Source organism: Patella vulgata, chromosome 2, assembly GCF_932274485.2.
Source record: "Patella vulgata chromosome 2, xgPatVulg1.2, whole genome shotgun sequence".
Classification (NCBI taxonomy): domain Eukaryota; kingdom Metazoa; phylum Mollusca; class Gastropoda; family Patellidae; genus Patella; species Patella vulgata.
Genome location: NC_065880.2, coordinates 91196196 through 91219305, shown reverse-complemented (window position 1 = coordinate 91219305; position 23110 = coordinate 91196196). Strand labels below are relative to the sequence as shown.

Below are 23110 nucleotides of genomic sequence, written 5' to 3'. Positions count from 1 at the left end.
TCCTTGTGTTAATATGTTCCAATTACTAAATGTCAATCAAAGAAGATTGCATATCTCGTTCAAGTAATATAGTCTGAATGTAACATCAATAGATCACGACGATATTAATAATTGAGAATGATGTTGCTACGTGTAGTATAAAATGTGACTTTCAGTATAAATCCTACAGTTCTAACCGTTAGTGCCTATCGCTTTCACAATGCGGGGAGGGGGGTGGCCAAATGGTTAGCACGTGCGCGCTGTATCATAAGGCCTGTCATTGAGTCAACTTGCGTGGTTTCGAATCCTCGGTTGTACGTGACAAGGAGTAGGGTCGCCTGTCTAACCTCGTGGGTTTTACGTGACAAGGAGTAGGGTCGCCTGTCTAACCTCGTGGGTTTTCTCCGGGTCCTCCGGTTTCCCCCACTGCTAAAGACCCCTACGCGCAAGCGAATTATTGAAATAAAATTAAACCATATGTTAGTCCCGAAATGACCTAGTTTGTGTCGAGTGGAGTTAAACCCCATTTTCTCTCTCTCTCTCTCTCTCTCTCTCTCTCTCTCTCTCTCTCTCTCTCTCTCTCACACTGCCATCAGACAAATATGGTACATAATACAAGTATACTCATATCTATGTCGCTATTTGCACAAGCACACCCAAGCAGATATTTGTGTATTCCGTTTTCCTTAATTACATATTAATGGCAACATTGAGGTTGATGTCCACCGCGGAAATCCCAAAATATATAGATGACAAATATCAATTAATTGCACATTTATGTTTTCCAAAAGTATTGAGCAATCAAACTGATTATCTATACTTAGTCTAAGCATAAAATATTCACGATCAAACTTAAGTCAAAGTTTTGGAATACCTGGTAATGAAACTATACTCTAAGTTTCATGCTTATTATAGAATTTAGTCAAGGTATTCATGTAATTAATGAAACTACACACCAAGTTTCGCCACTCTCACTTCATTAGAACTAAAGTTATCGTGTCCCAAAGCACCAAATAATCAAATTGCTTATCTGTGCTTCGTCTAAGCAGAAAATGCTCGCCTTTGAACACCATCAAGTTTGAACATTCTTGCTCAATCAGAAGGAGAGTTATTGTGATCCAAAGTCTCGCCCATTGGAATTGCTTATCGCTCTGCTTACCCTGAGCTCATTATCGAACTTTGACAGACGGACAGACCCATTTTAATAGTCCCTGCTTTCTTCGAAAGGCGGGAGGGGAGGGGAGGGGGATCTAGAAAAAGGTTCATGTATTTGAAACCTAAAAGATACATACATTTTTATATTCAGTTGTGTTTTATTATATAATAGCAACAGTTTGTAAATTAACAAGATACATGCATTTGACTCCTGAAATAAATATTAAACATACAGTATGCAAGAGCTAATCTGTCTATTGCAGGTCTTTCTTTAGGCCTTAAATGTTATATAAACTATTAATTAGACATTAATTAACACGAACAGACCATAATCAACTTTTGACGTCATCTGATGTGTCGGATTTTATCTGAATTTAATCCGATTTTCTGCTCAACGTTCATTGATGTTTTTTCATCGTACCGACTTTAGTAATGATGATAATGATCGAGGCTAGGCCTAAAATTCCACGGCTAATATCTCAATTTAGGGTGGAGCAAATTGACTGATATTTTCGACATATTCCCTTACATTATCTAGTTTTTGATTATTATGTTGAGAACTGTCAGCTCGTTATTTATTCGTCCATAATGTATATTAACTGTCTGACTTGTGTATTAAATCAGCAAAAACGTTATATCAATATAATAACAACCTTGCTTAACAAACATCCGTTTAAAATATTTCGATTAGTCGAAAAGTGTCCACATAGGCGCTTTTTAAACCATCCCAGATTTAGGCGATCAACCCAGATCCAAACAATAGATTTACCATACTTTCTTATAGAATCAAATATGATCAAATCAGACTGAAATAACATCCACCATACTTACTTAAACTCCATGGGGAGGCGTTAGAGAAGCAGAAGAAAGTGCGTCAGATATATAATGTTGTCCATTTAAGGTGCACTAGCATTTGAAATTATGTTATTTCGGGGGAGTCGAATGTGGAGATACACTAATAGATTAGGGTCAAAGGAATCGCACATGCAAACTTATAATTCTGGCTTAAAAATCGATAAGACAGTTATCGAAAAGGAGTCGAAAATGCGAACAGGCGACGGACAACGAATGTAAACATCATTATATGTGCTTTATTGCGTGTTTTGTCCAAATAATAACACTGTTGTAATGACCATGTTGTTTTTATCATCCAGCCAGATATTGTTAGTTATCCAGTCAGCCATAGATCCAGTGAGAAAGCTTCTGGTACAGTTAGGATGGTTCGCGAACCACCGGCCGCCTCTGTATCGTTTAGCACATCGATAGTCGGTGTAATCTGCGTCATAGGTGGGGAATGGCCGTCCTTCAAGATTTCAACTCCCAGTTATGGAATCACCACAGTCGCCCTCATTGTAATCAAACATCATTGCGTAGCCAGAGGATTTGTTTCCGAGTTTCAATCCCTGGTAAAACTGATGACATGCCATCCAGTCTGAATTGAAAAGGACGAAGTGAAGGTAATAATTCAAATCCAAGTTTTCATTAATGATCGCCTGGAGTTTATCAAAACCGATCCATCTATTCTTTGGAACTTCTCCAAATCCCTTTTCATAATCCTCCAGTGAACGATTAAAGTTTTCATAAGTGCATCTGATACTTCTCTCCAGAATGATAGTACCACCACCATATTTAGTATCACATACAACTTCAAATGGTTCAAATGTTGCACTTGGTTGAATAGGGCAAAATTAGAACTTATATTGAAGGTCTGTCGTGTGCCATCTATGCAATCTGTAATGGACGATATATATTCATTTAATTGTATTTCATAGTTTACAGCGGGGCTTCCCCCCCCCCCCCAACTTTGGCGCATGACGGATGGTCTCATGGCAATAAAAATGTATAGTCTTTCGAATGACAGGAACCCTGAGGTCCCGTGTACCCGATGACAAATCGGAATTTGACATAAAAGTAGGCTGTAACACCGTTGTTCGGGCAATATTAGGGGGTTGGTGGCCGAATGGTTAACGCTAATAAAGTGTGTAATTTGTCAACATTCGGCATCACATATCTGCAACAGATATTTTCGGGATACAATCAAAAGCCAGTACCACCTACAACCTAACCTGAATTATCTAATCAGATAATCCCTTTGAATTCAAGCAGGTGGATTACATGTTAAATAGTATTAAGCCGTGGAAAATAGCTTAAGAGACGAATAGCCAACAGAACAGGCTACTATTTGGTAATGTGTAATATTAATGAAAAGCATGGTTTCTAGAGCGGCAAAACTGTATTAATTAACTTCATCCGTCGTTCACCCTAGATGTTTGTCGTGAATTAAATCAATATTTACGACAGGAGAGGTTTCCCCATAAAAAAATATATGGAAATACAATATTACCTATTATTACATGTTGGCAGCTTTCACCATAAAATCCCAACGGACACGTTATCGTTGATGATTCAGTTTGACCAATATCCTGAAACATTATGTTATCTTTATTGTATTTGTCTTCAGAAATATTCAAATATTTTAGGTAATCTGCAACAACATTTTATTTAGATTCCTCCCCAAATTTTACATCCACCACCAGGACGTACATAGCAGGAAATGTACCCTGGAAGGGATCTATCCCAAAGACAAAATTTCGAAGGAGACCAATAACTAGTGAAAAGGTATATGAAAACTAGAAATACAGTATGTTTAAAATTAATAATGGTGTGAATAGGGTACAAATTGTTTTAATTATCATACGAACCTTTCTATAACAAGAACAACCAGTAGTATCATCAGCCTTTATACAATCTGTACCATCCTGGTATAATCTTCATGTACACTCGGAGTTCACAGAACAGTATAAATATCTTCTACACTTAGACTCCCGTGTACAAGAAATTCCACAGTCTAAACGCCGCCTGACTTTATTTGTAAACATAAGGTTAGAATTATCACATGTATTCTGAATAATTCGTGTTTTTGTGAAATGAGAAAATTGATGACATTCGGCATCACGGTAGACCGCCAGGGCGATTGAAACCAAGATTACCGACAGTTCATAATCACATTCATTATAGCAGGGATGGTTTATACAAGCTAATACAAACACAACCAAACCCACATGTCGTAGAATCTTAATCAACCGCAATAAAAGTTTATCCCACACAAAAAAGTTCATATCGTTACCATTAAACAAAACGATTAATGTGACTTAGCGAAAAAATTTAATGAGGAACGATTACCGCTTGAATGCTACTGACAGTGATGTGTAGCAAATCTTGAATAACATATCCATTAAAATATAATCTTCTGATCATTATTGAACCAGTATCATGGGGCAATCAGCGTTTGTAATTAAAGTAAGATTTTGAAAACAGAATACGTAAGTTGTTTGCATTAAAATCTTCTGCAATTAGGACACCCTATAAACGTCATAGTTATTGATGCAAGACACCTTTGTTTATTAGATAAATTGGTTGAATTAAAATTTAAACCATTAATCAATAAATACTGTACTAAAAATAATGTACCATCCATTAGTGTGCTAATACAGTAGTTATACACATAACATTATATGGTATATGAATAAACACTACTGGGTGCAGATGATGCAACAGCAAAGGTGTCGATATAACAACCAGGCTTAAAGGGGAAGACCAACGATTTTCAACAAGGTTTCCATAAACCTTAAATATATATTGATAAATAATCCCCTCTGTAGCACAAGCGAAAAAGTTTTGGTAAGTGAGAAATTAATTTCTATTAAAACAGGAAGTGACATAGTTGGTGCAACACACTCAGCGGTCTCTATAGTAAGCATACAGATTTGGCATAATTTTACAGCTGTATTGTGTTCACGCGTGGTCCTTTGGCCAAACATCTGATGAAATGGGCTGTTTATTTGGATATTATAAACACGAATTTATGTTTTTTTAACGTTTAGTACACTAAGCCGCCGCGTAAATTCACTCATACTGAACAGTACGCTGTGCCTCAATTCACGCCACATGGCTAATTCTTTACATCACGTGGTTTGATTGACAACTCGCAAGTGACATGTATTTCGTCTGCTTCGATGTTTTTGTGCTTGCTGACAGCTTTTTCCAACATAAACAGATCAAAATTATGGGCATGTAAGACATATAATATAGTGCATTTTGGCACATAATGTCGACGTGAACGGCTTTCCCTTTTTTCTTCCATTTCCTCTTGAGAATGGCTGGGGTCGAATGTTTATACGGCATTACTGCAAACCCATAGAACAGATATTTTCTATTCCAATACGTTGGTGTTTGACGTTGACATACTTTGGAAATTTATATATTTATTTGAATATATATGTGCCAAAAGTTTGTTGAAATAAATAAAAACAATGTCAGCAGACTCAGCACGCACAAAAACATTCAAGCAGACGAAACGTCTCTCACTTGCAAGCTGTCAATCAAACCACGTGATTTAAACAATTAGCCATGTGGAGTGAATTGAGGCACAGCGTACTGTTCAGTATGAGTGAATTTCCGCGACGGCTTTGTGTACTAAACGTTAAAAAAACATAAATTCGTGTTTATAATATCCTAATAAACAACCCATTTGATCAGATTTTTGGCCAAAGGACGACGCGTGAACACAATACAGGAGTAAACTTATGCCAAATCTGTATGCTTACTATAGAGACCAGTGAACGTGTTGAACCAACTATGTCACTTCCGGTTTAATAAAAATTAATTTCTCGCTTAAAAAAACTTTTTTGCTTGTGTTACAGAGGGGATTATTTATCAATATATATTTAAGGTTTATGGAAACCTTGTTGAAAATCGTTGGTCTTCCCCTTTAAAGTAACGATGCAACAATAACACATTTCTCACGGCATAATTTAAGATCTCTTGTACCCAAATTCATTATTTAATATTTAATTAAGAAAACAAAATCAAAAAATCAACGCTAGATAATCTCCCGGCTTTGATTCGATCAGATTTAAAATAAACTTCTACCAATAAATATGTCTGCAGACAGCATAAATCGATAAAATTACAAGTCCACACATCTTTGTTTTGTACACGCAGCCAGTCTTCGTCGACGTCCACTCGACGCAGCCTAGGTCATTTCGGGACTACCATGGTTCAATGTTATTTCAATAATTCACTTGCGCGTAGCAGTGGGAGGGCCTGCAGTGCAACCGGGAAAATTGAAATCACGTCAGTTGACTCAATGACAAACATCATGATACAGCGCGCACCAGCGCACACGGGCTAACCATTCGGCCGTGACCCCCACCCTCCCCCAGTTATTCGTGTACATATTAGGACCTTACTAACTAAATATTATCATTAATTCTCAAGAATATTACAAAACAGATGAAACAAATCCAAACAAACGCAAGTCAGTATGAGCAGTCAAGCGATCGAAGTTATTGCTCGGCGTTGATAAAACATAAAAGTTTGTCCCAGAAAAGCAAAACAGTTGTCCATCTTGTTTTTAGCGATGTGCAGATTGTTTTACCGAAATGAAATGGAGTTTAATTCCTATACTGTTCTGCTCCGACTTGGCTTATGAAGATGGGCATACAACACACAGTGCCCTATGAGGGATATTTGCCTGGACAGCGGCGCTACGGTTTACTCTTATATAGAATTCCAACCCCAGAGGGATATTTTACGTGTACACGAGACCTCGGTGAAAGCTGTCCTTGTCAGGTCCTCTGTCCTTCACCATTGGGAAAAATGCCGATGAACTTTCTCGGCAAACACCGGAATCGAACCCGTGACCTTCTGGCTAGTGAGTCAGCGTCTTACTCACTTAGCCACCGTAGCTCCCCAGAATGTTTTACCAATCTATAAGATGATCATCAAGACCCCCCCCCCCTCTCTCTCTCTACTCTCTCTACAGTTAGCTCAGCTTGAGAACAGACACTAGTTGGTCGAAATTTTAAGTCCTCATTAAGTTTTGACAGCTGTTTGTTTTGAAGTTTTAATGTTACCTTTTTGCGATCTGTATACTTCAAAATGTGCTTTCTGGGGTATCCTTTACGTGCATCAACCATCTCTGTCTCTATCACATCATATGAAATATCCCCCATCACTACAATTAACGTAAAATCGGCGTTTTTCGAAATTTGGTCAGAAGTTCAATGCAAAGTAATGGCCGCCTACGAGTGGGGTTGTTCACCGACCTCCCACAATGCAACAGTGACACGCCCTTTTTTGAGAAGGGTGATTCATGTATACTCGATTCCCCATTATTGTATGGTGACTTATTGTATGCCAGATTGATTTCCGCTCATGTCGTCATAATGTTCCGGTTCGATAAATGTCCAGAAATGTTTTTGGAGAAATGTATTTGGAGAAATGTTTTCAGAGAAATGTTTTCAGAGAAATGTTTTCAGAGAAATGTTTTGCAAGATTTGTATTTGTAGATTTTTATTTGGAAAATTGTAGTTCGAGATTTGTTTTTCGTTGTATTTATCTGATGAAATGTAAATGTAGACTAATTCTGTGATTTTCTAAAAAAAAAAATATTATCTTTATTTTAAGATACAATTAAGAATACATTTTACAAATCTGACAGATGGACAAACAGGGGCGACGGCATAATACGTCCACAGTGGTCCACATGAAAATGTGGGTGTATAAAAATTACATGTATAACATTATTAGTTTTATGTAATATAAAAATTAGAACACAATTAATTAATTTCATGCAATATAAAGATATATCGGTAACATCATTCCTTGTTGTTTTTTTTAAAAACTATTTTCTTTCGCATATCACCTTGAAAAATAAAATAAAGTAGGATTAGGACACTAAGAAATCGGTATCGTTTTTCACGCCAGGAAAATTTCTGTGTTTTTCATACTATATAATCACTAGATAATAAGAAACCTCATCTCTCAACCATGTGTGTTTCGAGATGGGATATGGTACTATTACTACTATATAGTTTTACCTGGCAAAGTATGATGCTAATCAGATAGTACTTCAATAAGCAAAACTGTCAATTTCTTCTTCGATAGCCTGAAATTTAGCATAATAGGAAATTGATAGCTTATCATCAACTTTTTACGGCTTTCACACGATTAAACATGTAGTAGCCTACCAGTAGTGCAGTTATTTCTCAAAGTAAATATTTATATTTACTGATGGCCTGGAAGGTCTTATTACGGGATTAATAGTTCTACTTTTGTGTGTAGGGGAGACTCGGGGAGACTCGGGTAAGTTGTGCACTTAAGTCAAGATATTCTTTTCTTGTATTGTAGTTGCTAAACCTACGTAATTTTGCTGAATGTTTTAGGCGCTGTAGGTGAATTTATTTGAAAGACTACCGGAATTCATTTCAAATATATGCACCGATCATGATTATGATAACGTAGGGCGCGTCGTATTACCCAATAGGCCGAACTCCAAAATACATGTAACACAAAATAATAATTTGCGTCGAATTACCCAATAACTCCAAAAATGTTGACTGTGGAAACACAAAATAACAATTTAGTTGAATTTAAGGTCTTATTACGGGATTATTAGTTCTACTTTTGTGTGTAGGGGAGACTCGGGGAGACTCGGGTAAGTTGTGCACTTAAGTCAAGATATTCTTTTCTTGTATTGTAGTTGCTAAACCTATGTAATTTTGCTGAATGTTTTAGGCGCTGTAGGTGAATTTATTTGAAAGACTACCGGAATTCATTTCTAATATATGCACCGATCATGATTATGATAACGTAGGGCGCGTCGTATTACCCAATAGGCCGAACTCTAAAATACATGTAACACAAAATAATAATTTGCGTCAAATTACCCAATAACTCCAAAAATGTTGACTGTGGAAACACAAAATAACAATTTAGTTGAATTTAAGAAGCCTCGCTGATTTGTGCCCAAATCGGAGGTAAACGGGAGATAACTCGTGTATGTGATTTTTGTTGACAAGAAACAAATGTACACTTTCGTTGCAATTCGTTGTAATGTATTGTAATAAAAGATTGATTAATAGTTTATTAAAACAGTAATTATAAACACGAAACATATTATGGTATATATAGTGCAATAGACAATTTAATATTATAGCTATATTTATTTATTTATAATTGCAAATTGTGTTGATTGTCATTTTCTGTCATCGACATCGTAACTTGTTTTGAAATAAATAAATGAAATCAATTTAAATAAGTTATTTTGTGTTTCCACAGTCAATATTTTTGAAGTTATTGGTTGTTATTTTGGAGTTATTGGGTAACTCGACGCAAATTGTTTTTAGTGTTATTTTGGAGTTCGGCCTAACGACGCGCCCTACGTTATCATAATCATGATGCATATATTTGAAATGAATTCCGGTAGTCTTTCAAATAAATATACCCACAGGGCCTTTATTTGGCCTGTGGGAATATCAAAATAGTAATTCGTTACATTATAATGTATTATACATTTAAAATAAATTAGATTTGTGGGAGGAATCGGGGGTTTTCGAAGTGAATTCCGGTGATTATATGTGAATTCCGGTAATTATATGTGAATTCCGGTGATTGTAAATGAATTCCGGTGATTAGTCGGGCCCGTCACGGTAACGTTGTAATTATTATAGGATCAGTTTTTTGTTAACTTACGTTTGTCAAATTTTGCACAAGGGAGACATTCCTCACAATACCGGCCATGGTGAATTGACGAAATCTCGCGTTGATAAACGAGATGATGGTTAATTTTTAGCAACACTGACACGAACCGCGTGCTAGGGTTAGGGTTGGGTTTTGTCCAAAAATTCGGGAATGGTCCAAAAATTTTGACGTCAGTTGCGACCAAGCTACAGACTTTTTTTTTATCGACTTGCCAAATCGATAAAAGTGATTTGGCGATTTGATGTAATCGCTTCGGAAATCGGTGTCGATAAATTCGTTGATTAGGGTAACCAATTTGAATTAGATGGACGTTAAAGATGAAAATCTGTTTGAATGCAAATCACTTTGGCTAATCAGTGGTCGATAAAAACGCCTTACGTTTGTCATATTAGCCATTTTGGGAATCGTTGTTTAAATAAATCAGACGTGGACTCACAGAACACGAGTAACCCATGACTCTGTTCGGTAACTTGTGTGCTCTGTTAGTCGAGTTTATTCTGAGATTATGTCATATAATTTACTACATCAAAAAATAGCTAAATTGTCAATTGAAATCAATTTATATGAGAGCAGTTATGTCTATATTGCGTTGAAGGCTGTTAAAGACAAAGGAGCTTAATCGCTAATATTTGGGACCTAGAAATTGACACAAAAGGGTCGCAATGCGTAATATGAATGTATATAAACTGATTTACATTCAACCGTTTCTGTTTTGACTGTAATTTCTAATTAGTTATGTTTTGCGAGATACGGCAGAAGTCTCAATTGAATGGCAATCTGTAGCGTCTGGTTATTCCGGTCTACACCAATAATATTTATTGCGCATGCTCTCCAGATAAGAATACGAGGTCACCGTATGACATGACTTGTGGAAAAAATGTCTGGCCTTGTTCTTCGAGTCCCTTGTTACAAATGGTGCTGAAACGCATTATGGTACACGATTCGTATACCAATGGTAAAATATTTATTTTATCGGTAAGATCACAACATCAGTGTTGATTTAAATTGCCAAATAATTCATGTTTTCAATGTCGAAGACTTTGGATGATATTGAGTTAAAGACTTAGCTACTTGTGGCCCAGAAATGCTAAATATGATACAAGTACCCAATTACTTTATAATTTAGAAGTAAAATGTGATTTAACGTCCTGGGGAGCCACGGTGGCTAAGTGGTATAACGTAGCTACGAGAACGTAGCTAAAATCGTTGAAATATACTGATGTGCTTGTTTTTAGCTACGATTGGAGGTCTTTAGTTCCAAGTGGCAAACTCAGTTTCTTTATTAATGCATGTAACATCTTTAAAATAAGTTAATCTAATACTATTATGACTAATTAAACTTACAGAGGCCAATGTTGTGGCGCAACTATCGCTTAAAGGACCTAAGTCCGTAACTCAAAATCCTCCAAAATCTTTGACATCGAAAACACGAATTATTGGTCAATTTAAATCAACATTGATGATGTAAACTTACCGGGAAAAGATGAGCTTCTGATATCCGATATTTAAGATAAAATAATTTTTTTAACATTGGTACACGAATCGTGTACCATAATGCGCTTCAGACCCAGTTGTATTGAGAGACTCGAGGGACGAGGCTAGACACATTGCACCAAATCAAATGGAGTTATGTAGACTAGAATAACTAGACGCTAGAAATTTGCACTCGATTGAGATTGCTGACTTATTTCGCCGAACATAACTGATTTGAAATTGGAGTAAAAACGGACACCATTAAATGTAAATCAGTTTATATACATTCATATTACAGTATTATAGGCGTTGCGACCCACTTTTGTGAATTTCTAGGTCCCAAATGTTGGCGATTTAGCTCCTTTAAACTCCAAATATTTGCGTTTAAATTAATGAAGCGTTGTTTTTATCCGACAAACACCGCCATACATCCCCCGTTTAAAAATGGCGTTCTTATTGTAACGGCTTCACGCCTCGATTTTAAATACGATGATCTATACCCGCTTCAGCTAGGATTATATGTTTAATTGTAGTTGGATGTGGTAGAAATATTTTCAATAACAATAATCAATCGTTGTTTTGATGAAAAATATTGCCAATTTTGCTTACTGAGGCCCAATGTGATTTGCGTTGGGCTTTGCTACTATATATAACACCATCTCTTATCTCGAAACACGGAGGGTTGAGAGAGGATGTTTGTTATCTAGATACAACGCTGGCTCGCTAGAATGGAGGTCGTGTTTGATCCCTGCGCATTGGCCGAGAAAGCTGATTGGAATTTTCCGGCGTGGTTTCCCCTTGTAAGTGGTGCAAGACGGAGGGCCTTAGAAGGGCAGATGTCTAGTCATTTGGATGGGACGAAATTGGCGTGCATGTAAAAAAAATGAAATGAAATGAAATGGGGTTTAACGTCCTACTGTTCTGCTCCTAAACTGGGCTAATGAAGACGGGCATACGTCATACAGTGTGCTATGAGGGAAATTTTGCCCGGGCAGCGGCACTACGGCCTACTCTTATATCGAATTCCATCTGCCAAGGGATCGTTTACGTGCACGCCAATGTGTACACGGGACCTCGGTTTTTCGTCCCATCCGAACGACTAGACAGCTGTCCTTGTCAGGCCCTCCGCCCTGCATCACAGACAAGGGGGAACCACGCCGGAAAATCTGGATGAACTTTCTCGGCCAATGCAGGGATCGAACACCCGACCTCCAGACTAGCGAGCCAGCGCCTTACCCACTTAGCCACGTGATCCCCTGCATGTAAAAGATCCCCTGGCAGCTGGAATTCGATCTAAGAGTAGACCAAATAGTGCCGCTGCCTAGGCAAAATTTCCCTCTTAGCACACTGTTTGGTTATGCTGTATATAATGTAGGCTATTTTGCCAATTCTTCCTCAAACTAATCAACAGTGAATATTCGTTAGGCTGCTACATTTACTGAAAGGGCTGACATCGGTGCAAGTTAATTAGCTCTCAGTATTAATTTTCTTTCTTTTGCAAATTGAATTCTAAAGCACTTGTTTGAATTGCTTAGAAAAAAATTGAAGTATCTACTAAAACTTGGATTTTATCTTTAGTTAAACATACATTATGCAAATTTAAATCTGCATATTGCAGGTCTTTCTTTAGGCCTGAAATGTTATATAAACTATTAATTAGACATTTATTAACAAAACAAGACCATAATCGACTCTCGATGCATCGGATACTCGAGATTTTAACTAGATTGAAATGGTTTGCCATTTAAAAATTTAATTTAAAAATGGGAAACCGATGCTAAGTCCCGATTATACCAGTGCCCTGGTTACCACTTTGCACACATCTTGTCAAAACTACAAACAATGATAACTTGGCTGAGAATGAAGTAATTTGAATGAAATTTTCAATATTTTCTGTTTTTATCATGTATTTTTTAATCATTATAACAAGAATGACCAACTCTTTATTAAACTCTTAAAGATACATTATGGGAGATAAGATAAAGATATGGCAGTTCTCGCTATAATAGTTAAAAACTAGATAGTGTAAAGGTATTTTGCTGAAAATTTCAGTCAAATTGATCCACTATGAGCCGAGAAAGAAGCGGGTGAAATTTTTGCATAGTCTCGGTCATCATTACTAAAATCATTAATATAAACAGCATAGTCTCGATTATCCACTTTTTCTGATTTAATTATCAATAGCCGTTAGCGGCATATAGGAATCTAATCCAGCCAATATCGAAGGCTAGCGATGCCATCTATAGTTTATTATGGTCTGGATAAGTTAATTAATGTTTAATTGGTAATTTAGATAACATTTCAGGCCTAATAGTGGGGCGGTTAAGGAAGAATTTTTGGTAGAATCGTGCATTTTGGGTTAAAAGCATGAAACTTGGCACATATATGACATCAACGCTACTGATTATTTTTGGATGTGGATCCACCTCAGCAGCTCCCCCTGGTAGTCGTTACGGCCATCTTTTCCAAAATGGCCGCCTATTCATTGATATACATATAACTAGGGGTGTCACCATAAGACAATTTCTTTTACAAATCATTTCAGGCCAGCAATTTCCAAAGGCGAAATTGCTAGCTGAACACGATTTTTGAAAAAAGATTTATCTATGACGTCATTTTCGTTTGGGGTTTGGCTGATTTCAAAAATGGCCGCCAAAATTTGAAGACAACTGAATTCCCAGATGGGATGGGTGATTATCACGCAATATATGGCTTGTAATATATCAAATATAAGGTTTTTGTTGTAATTGAACTGAAAAATAATCTCTCAAACTAGTTTTCCCAAATCCAAGATGGCGGAAATTCAAAATGGCGGCCATAATATACCCAAAATGGCCGATTGATCAGATTAAAGTCATTTCACTGTTTGATTTTGTTTGTAATATATAATTTAAAGGGTTTATATTGTCACTGAACTTAAATTTAATCTAAATAAAAAAATAGTTTCCAAAATCCAAGATGGCTGAAATTCAAAATGGCAACCAGCATTTATCTAAAATGGTCGATTTGTCAGATAAAAGTCATTTCACTCTTTGATATGATTTGTAATATGTAATATAAAGAGTTTTCAAAGTCATTAAACTTAAAATCAAACTAAAAAAAAAGTTGCCAAAATCTAAGATGGGGGAAATTCAAAATGGTGGCCAGAATTTTAGGATAATCGTGAATTTTCTGTTTGATATGCCTTGTAATATGTCCTCTATGAAACATGCATTATGCAAGAGCAAAATCTGCTTATTACAAGTCTTTCTTTAGGCCTGAAATGTTATCTAAATTAGGCGGCCATTTTGGAAAAGATGGCCGTAAAGACCACCAGGGGGAGCTGCTGAGGTGGATCCACATCCCAAAATAATCAGTAGGGTTGACGCCATCTATGTGCCAAGTTTCATGATTATAAACCAAAGTGCACGATTTTTTGCTTAACCACCCCACTATAAAGAAAGACTTGTAATAAGCAGATTTTGCTCTTGCATAATGCATGTTTAACTAATGTATCTTTAAGATTTCGAGAAACCGGGCCCCGTTCTGATGTTATTACCCCGATGTTGTCGTTAATACACAAGATTTTATTCAAGTTAACAAAATGAGATCCAGTGAATTTGTATATTGGTGTCAACAACTCACCTAATGTGGGGTTGGGTGGTCTAAGGTGTGCGAGTTAGATCATACATGTAAAGTCTGTGATTGAGTGAAGTGCTATGGTTTCGATTTCCTGACAACATTCCTCTAGAGCGGGGAAGGGGAGGGGGATGGGGGTGTCCATAAGAGTTTATGGGGCCCATGAATATCAAAGTTCAAAACTGAAATGGGTAATATTATGCATGAATTTTTCTTATTGTCCCTTTGGAGTTTATATAATCTATTGAATTGTCTAGATATGACTATTGTGGGAAAGGAGGGCGGCGGGGGGGGGGGGGGGGGGCAAAAAAAGGTTTCGTCACCATCACATTTATTTTCCTCGGAGGGCCCTGAGTGACAAGGAGTAGAGTTTACCGGTCCAACTTCGTTTTCTCCGGTTTCCTCCCATAGTTGATTATAAAGACCCATACGCGCAAGCGAATTATTGAAATAAAATTGAGCCATATGTTAGTCCCGAAATGACCTAATTTGTGTCGAATGGACCATAAACCTCATCTCTCTCTCTCTCTCTCTCTCTCTCTCTCTTCGTTTTGGCAATGTATATCCGAGACTATAATGTGAGTTACTAATTATGTAAGATCTTTGTCCATAATAGAGAAACAACCAAAGTATTTTATGGCTGCCAAAGAAAAAACAGGCTGTCGAACTTTGATTCATAGCGACAGCCACAGCAGTATTATCATCGTCTGAAATAAATTGTTGCCTGCCGTAGTTGATGATCTTGGTCGTAGTTGCGGTATTGTTTTTTTTTTTTTTTAAAAATGCCCTGGTCAAAAGGGTGTAGCGTTGGGGGCTGTAAAAACAATGGTTCGAGTCGACCGAGTGGAACATCAATGCACAGATTTCCAAGGAACGAAGCTTTAAGAGAGGCGTGGACTACATTTGTAAACCTTAGTAGATCGAAATCTAATTGGAAACCGACAAAATGCAAGTACATATGCAGTGAACATTTTAGCCAAGATTGCTTTGATTCCAAACATCGATTTTTTGTCACCTTGGGCCTACCCAGTCAAAAGAAAAATCTTCTTGCTGGAGCTATTCCCAGCATTCTCCCTGCAAAAGTAACAAGCTATGCTGAAGAAACCATAGAGGTAAGCATATAAAGGGGCAATATTTTTTTTAAAAAAATATTTTAATAATTCAGAGCTAAATCCAGTTGGCAAATCTTGGCAGTCGACTCTGGTACCCTACATCGGGAGGAGGTTGTTTCATCCCACAACCGGTTCATCTCAGGCTCTTTCATCCTGGCTGTTTCCTCCCAAATTTACACGGGTCGTTTCATAGCACTTATATCGGGTCGTTTCATCCTAAAAATTTAAATACAGGTATTACATGAATTTTTAATATTTTATATATACATTAATACCAAGAACAATATGTCAATGCAATTTTATCATGAATAGTGTCCAACTTCTTCCTTTGCATACGCTTTAGCTTATTTTCCGAATCCACACCAATTCTCAACACCAATTTCACTAAAATTACATCGCTTACAATCGAGCGATGTAAATTGTTTATTTAGCTATAAGTAAGTGTTTAACAGTTTATTTAACAATAAGTACAACTCAGTTAATTGACTGCTATTATAATAACAAGGGGGATGAAACAGCCCGGGATGAAACAACCTGATAAAAAAATAGGTTGGGATGAAACAGCCCGAGGTGAAACGGTTGTGGGATGAACTGACCCACACCCCCCTACATCCAACCTCGGCTGTATGGCGGTAACTGATATGTAGCTACAGTCTACACCCATACTATTGTGATGCGGCTACAGGTTTACTTATTAAGAAAACTTGCTGCATTTAGAAAGAAGTTCCCAAAATGCGTTGTTCGAATAATGTGTAGAGTTTTAATTGCAAAGTTGTTCTTTGTTTAAAGAAAATCAGCAATCTGTTTCACAAAGAATTACAAGTCTTCTCTAATATCTCTGTAAAAGCCTTTAAACGTGCCGTCACAGCACGCGGCGTCAATCATTGGCTGAATGGCGCATGCATTGTTTACATAAGATGTTACTGCTTCGGGCAGAATGCTGCCTTTTAGTCATTTTAATACTAAAAAGGAAATAATTTTTACCTACAAATGCGTCAAACGTCTTTATTGATTTTTCTAATACATCAAAAAAATGATTTAGAATTTAATTTGTCGGTGGAAAAAAGGTAATATTTGAGACTCGTTAAGTTGCATTGATGTCATCCTTATCAGTGATTGTAGCGGCCTAGCAAATATTCACTGCTGATCAGTGTGGAAAATCAGATGAACTTGAAAGTAGTTTTACATCCGAGGTTAGATGTAGGGTGCATCCATAAAAAAATCCTAAGTCGATAGCAGTGTGGCATACAGCAAAAAATATGCCCTCTTCATTCATGTTGTTTGTGCCAAAAAAGTAAGACGTTAAAGGGTCAATCCCGATAATATTTTGGAGAATAAAACTGCTTAATTTTGTGTTAAAATCCCTTAAAATCCTCTATGTACCTAAGGGCCGAGCAACTAACTCAATATTTGTGATATGTTTTCAAACAATTTAAACCGGTCAGTCTTCATCTGGAAATGGAGACCGGTGTACCAGACTTTTATTGTATAAAAATAATGTGTAGGTGAAATTTACCTTTCGTTATCAAGTACAGCACATCAGTCATTCACTGTATAGACCTCTTAAGGAATCGATTATCAGATCACCCAACGAAAACACTGACCCGAAATCTTAAAATTTTGAGACAAGGTAAATACACCATTCATCTATATTTTGGCACTTAAATTTCTTACGTACTCGGAATTTTATTTTTGAGGCTCTGTTGAAATCGGGATAGTCCCTTTAAATATCCTTTTCTAAAACATATGTATCTATATTTTTTTCTTCAGAAAAACGTTGATGGTCGTGTGGAAACGTTTCATCAGTGTGTTGTTTGTGATCAGATGTTCCAGAATGCCAGTGTCTTAGAAATCCACAGCACTCAACACAAAGAGAACTCAAATAACGAGCACAGCAATATAATTCCTGATGAAGAAATATGTGATGAAGAAATTAAACTAGGTTTTATGGAGACAGACCTAGATGAATATAATGAACCACCAATTATTCATTTCAAAGAAGAAAGACTAATTAAAAACATTTCACATCATTGTATACATTGCAAGAAAAGTTTTTGGCAGTATACAGATTTGGAAGAACATGCATGTTCAGGTAGCCAAACACTTGTTCACGAGAAAGAATCGAAAACAAGTGTGTCTCCTCCCAGAACCATTTTGACAGAATCTGCTGAACCGTGTACTAAGTTAGAAGATACATGTACTGTAATAAATATGTCTTTTGAACCACACAGTGAACACAAGGAACCAAAAGAAAATCCTGTAATTAATACGAATTTCAAATCTCGCAGTGAACATATTGATGAAAACCAGAAAGACGAAGAGGCACAAATTTATGATGAGTGGGAAGATATAAAGAATGTAAACCTGGTTAGTGAAGATGGATGTACTAACGAGTCTTCAGCAAGCTCTTCAGTTCCCTTTGGTGTGAGTAACGATCCGTTTAACTTTCAACAACACAGTGACACAGAAAGCAACATCTCAGATCAAATACATGTACAAGAATCAAAACACGACCCTTCTCTTGAATGTGAAAATAAAGTTTGTGACAAATGTTTTCAACAATACAGCGATTTGAGACAACATATCTGTATTCAAGACCATTTTATTGGAACGTTTAATTTTAATAATAGAAACGATACGGATAATATCCTTGACTCTACGCAAAGCACTGGAGCTACAGATGATTCAAAAACTACCATGGAGTCGGACGATACACTGAGCTATAAATGTCTTCATTCTACGTCAACACTGGCTACGCAAAGTCAAGCGGGTACAAATGATTCAGAGACTACAATGGAGTCGGACTATACACTGAGCCATGGATGTCTGCATTCTACAGCAACACTGGCTACGCAAAGTCAAGCAAGTACAGATGATTTAGAAACTACAACAGGGTCGGATGATACACTGAGCTATAAATGTCTTCACTGTGATGATTCATTCAGTTTCTTTAAAGATCTGTGTCAACATACATGCACGGAGGAAAAAGCAATAAAGAATTCCGATCAAAGCAATATTTCTGGTAAAAATTACATCGTTTTTTCGGGGCTCAATAATCAAACAAAATCTCATGGACAGTTTTTTAAATGTGATGTTTGTGAACATGCATTTAGGGAACAGAACTCTTTAGTAAAACATATGAAGGTATATGCATGCAACGGTACCAAGAAAAATTTGTTTCGACGTGAAAAATGCTTTTCACCAAAATATAGTGCAACAGGTAAGATGAAGACAGATGCAGGTGAAAAAAAGTCAAAATGTAAAATATGTTCCAAGACATTTGTTAGTGATATCTGGGTAACTATGGTGAAATCTCGAACGGTACTTGGTGTTAAACATTACAAATGTAGCGTTTGTCATAAATCATTCCTGCATAAATTTAATGCAAAGAAGCACATGAATGAAGTCCACTCCAGGAATGAACAGTCTTCTAAATGTAAAGTATGTGAATTTATGGCCGTTACTGCTCAAAATAGACGCCAGAGAATCGACAGGGAAACATTTCTCACGTGTGGTGTTTGTAATGAATCCTTCAAAGAAAGTCGTGCATTTATGATGCATGTTAGAATTCATAAATCAAAAAGACATTTCTTTTGTAGTGTTTGTCGTAAATCTTTCGCTAGCAAGAATTCGTTACGACAGCACAGATTAGTCCATTCTGTAAGTGAATGTTATGAATGTATTTTTTGTGGACATTCATTCAGTGAGTTAGACAACCTTCAGATGCATATTCACAATGAGCACTAGCATTCAAAATTCTTTACAGAACGAATATTCTGATTCAAAGTCAGTCATTCCCAAATATCTGAATCAGGAGGGTGTTTTTTTTATTTTCATGCTTTTATTTCAGGGGGGTTTGGGTGGTCTAATGGCTTAATGAGTGTGTGTGAAATTATAAGGTCTGTCACTGAATAAAGTGACATGGTTTCGATTCCCCGTTTGGACGTGACAAGGAATGGGGTTGCCTGTTAAACCTTTTGTGTTTTCTCTCTCTCTGGGGTCTACGACACGTGCAAGGCGAATTATTGAAATATAAAAAAAAATTGAACCATATGTTAGGTCTGAAATTACCTCTTTTATTGTCAGTATAGGGGTGTGAACTAGATAATGTCTTGATTCATCAGAAAACCTTGTAGAGTTACTTCCCTTTAACCATCAGTAATCAATGTGATTAAAACACAGATATTATTTTGTTTCGTTTTTTATGGTTCAAAATTTCATTTTACTTGTCTTTACTACACTAGGATCTAGAAGAGTGGTTATATAACCCGTGTTCTGGTTAATGTGAGGGATTTGTCATTGAAACAGTCTGTTACGGCAAATTTTTCGCATGTGATGCACGGAACTGTGGGTATCCCAGTAGAAGCATCAACGCTCATTAGTAAATCAAAAGTCTGACGACATACGGTCAAAGACGACTCGTATCACCTTTGATGCGACCTTCCAATACAACTGGTCACATCTTCATGTAGTTGAGGCCATCAAAAGTATAAAAAAACCAAAACGAAATATAGAACTGTATTTGAATCAGATTGATCAGCAGGCCTGGAAATAACAGTTTTAGATGTACCTGACAAAATGTCAGACACTAATGAAATAGTACCTGACATTTTCAAGTTAGTGTCGGACATGGATTATAATATCAATAAAAAAGACAAATCAGTGCCGGACAAAATGACAGGCACCAGAGGTTTTGTGCCTGACAAAGCCTGAATCTGTGCCTAACATTGTCAGTGACAGGTATCTTATTTCCTAGTTCAGCTCTGAACGTAGGTCTCATAACACTCACCCTGTAGTGTAATGAGACCTACGTTCAGAGCTGAACTACTTATTTCCAGGTTTGCTGATCAGTAATTAATGAGACTGCGTTTAATTTTTTTTTATATAAAAATGTTTGTTCGTTCGTCCGTAGGGTTTTATGTCCTCTTCCACCTTGGGTGATATGGTAGACAAAATGTAAAAATTGTGCCATGTTGCCCTTTTTTAAGTGACACAGGTTATTCAGAGGAACGGAATGACTTTTTTATTGGCCTAATAAAAACGTAAAAATTTGAATAACTACATAAACACTAGTGCTGGCACGATACATTGTTGATTCTATGTATTGCGATTCACCTTCTCACGATTTGCGTATTGAATCGCAAGCCTCTGAATCGATTTTTTATGATTCTTTTTTTTATGTATTTTTTTTGGCACTTCAGTAACTAACCAGTCACTCTTAATTAAACACCTTTAAATTGTTTTGGTCGTTATTTTTATCCATAAAAATATCATGATATAAAACAGTTTTATTTCTTTGCTTTAGGCAGGACTAACAATCTCCCGTCAAAAGGCAAAACCTAGTAACTCACTTTTTTATCAAAATTGAGTTAGGGCCAAATTTGTAGTTACCAGGGTATGTGCTTCCTGTTGTTGTACTAGATATTCCAATCGTTTGATTTTGTAAGCAGTTACACCCATGACACAACCTAGCAACTTCCTTCATTTGTCTAGTATACCACAGCAAAACCTAGTAACTCAATAGTCAAATCAATGGATGAGCTGGGGTTTAATATTCATTCATTCCGTTTTCCTTTGTTTTCTCAAAATAAGAAAAAAGTGAGTTACTAGGTTTTGCCTTTTGACAGGAGCAATTCTCTCCATAAAATTATCATTCATTTATCCTGTTGTTGTCTTGGTGAATATTGACCCGGTCCCGAGTTCACGAAGCATTCTCAGATTCAAGTTAAGACTTTACTCAACTTTCAATCACTGTTTATGAGAAATATCTTTGATCTAGAAACACAACACTTTGCACATAGTTTCTTATCAATATATTTGCTACATTAAAACAACAAAAGTTTTATAAAGGGCTATATTATAGTTAAAATAAGAAGAACAATTTTGAGTAAATTCTTAACTTAAACATGCATTATGCAAGAGCAAAATCTGCCTATTACAAGTCTTTCTTTAGGCCTGAAATGTTATCTAAATTATCAATTAGGCATTAATTAACTTATTCAGACCATAATAAACTCTCGATGTCAAGGCTAGCCTTCGATGTTGACTGGATTAGATTCCTATATGCCGCTAACGGCCGTTGATAATTAAATCAGAAAAAGTGGATAATCGAGACTATGCTGTTTATATTAATGATTTTAGTAATGATGACCGAGACTATGCAAATATTTCACCCGCTTCTTTCTCGGCTCATAGTGGATCAATTTGACTGAAATTTTCAGCAAATTCTGAGTCACAATACCCATCATTAAATAACATGGCTATGCATCTTCCTCAAACAACCTAAGCATTACAAAGTTTCTGAAAACTGCCCAAGTATGTACTTCCTTAAAAACGGTATTCTCCTTGTATTTTGTTTTTAAAAATAAAATAGAAATGCATAATGATTATGAAATTATAAAGTGTGCGTAATGGCAATATTTTTCATTTGCCACTCTGTTTAATTTCGCGAACCTGACTACTTTTGTCAAATAGTTAAATCAGATGTTTACATTAAACGTTTTATATTTATTAAATCAGATATTATAAAGCATCACAGTGTGAAATATACTATTCAAAAAAAGTAGGGGATATTTGATTTTGGGGGCATAATACTAAAATATGCAAATGACTACGAAAAAAGTCACTATAGAACCTAACAGAAGAAACATTTCCAGTTACATGTGACGCCCAAACGCACCAATATCTACCGCATGGAATGCAGGTGATGCTTGGGATCATCATGGGGGTCCAACCCAAGATTTGCACGACTCTGACTTTGAATGTTACAGTCATTGTGGCATTGAATTCCAGGGTGTAAACATCAGTTTAATTGTTTTAGTGACCAGAAAACAAATTTTGATATGCGTCGGCTTACCCAAAATGACAGGTTACGTGCCCTTGGCATGCTACAGATCGGCACAACACAGGCGGTTGTGGCGCGGACGATGAATGTTTCTCAGTCTGTCATAAGCAGGCTATGGTCCAGATACCGTGATACACAATCTGTACAGGACAGACCACGCTCAGGTCGACCAAGGGCGACAACTCAAGCCCAGGATCGATTTATCCGTACCTTGGCCTTGAGAAATCGTGTCATCACAGCAAATCAGATCAGCGCTCGTCTTCAAACAGACACTGGTGTGAGAGTGAGTGGCCAGACGATTAGGAATCGACTGCATAGGGGTCACCTTCGCGCCCGACGTCCTCGTTTGAGAGATCATCACATTCAGGCAAGACGTCGTTGG

At 36.7% G+C, this 23110-nt stretch overlaps 1 protein-coding gene and 1 long non-coding RNA gene across 2 annotated transcripts; one reads left to right on the top strand and one right to left on the bottom strand.

Moving 5' to 3' along the window:
• Positions 1-1280: 1280 nt before the first annotated feature.
• Positions 1281-10125, bottom strand: LOC126810157 (uncharacterized). The gene is made up of 6 exons (XR_007675047.2): positions 9673-10125; positions 8019-8086; positions 7053-7574; positions 3837-3997; positions 3479-3557; positions 1281-2865 (listed from the first exon to the last, which is right to left on the bottom strand). It is a non-coding gene; the product is annotated as an uncharacterized LOC126810157 (long non-coding RNA).
• Positions 10126-15421: 5296 nt separating this feature from the next.
• On the top strand, positions 15422-22422 carry LOC126810066 (zinc finger protein 611). Its single transcript, XM_050535020.2, has 2 exons — positions 15422-15884; positions 17655-22422. Exons 1-2 carry the CDS (start codon positions 15555-15557, stop codon positions 19629-19631), a joined length of 2307 nt encoding a protein of 768 aa, XP_050390977.1. The 5' UTR covers positions 15422-15554; the 3' UTR covers positions 19632-22422.
• The last annotated feature ends 688 nt before the right edge of the window (positions 22423-23110 follow it).

Coding starts and splice junctions, on each gene's coding strand:
- LOC126810066 (XM_050535020.2), top strand. CDS start 15,555: ATGCCCTGGTCAAAAGGGTGTAGCGTTGGGGGCTGTAAAAACAATGGT. Junction 15,885..17,654: donor ATGCTGAAGAAACCATAGAG/GTAAGCATATAA, acceptor TTTTTTCTTCAG/AAAAACGTTGATGGTCGTGT.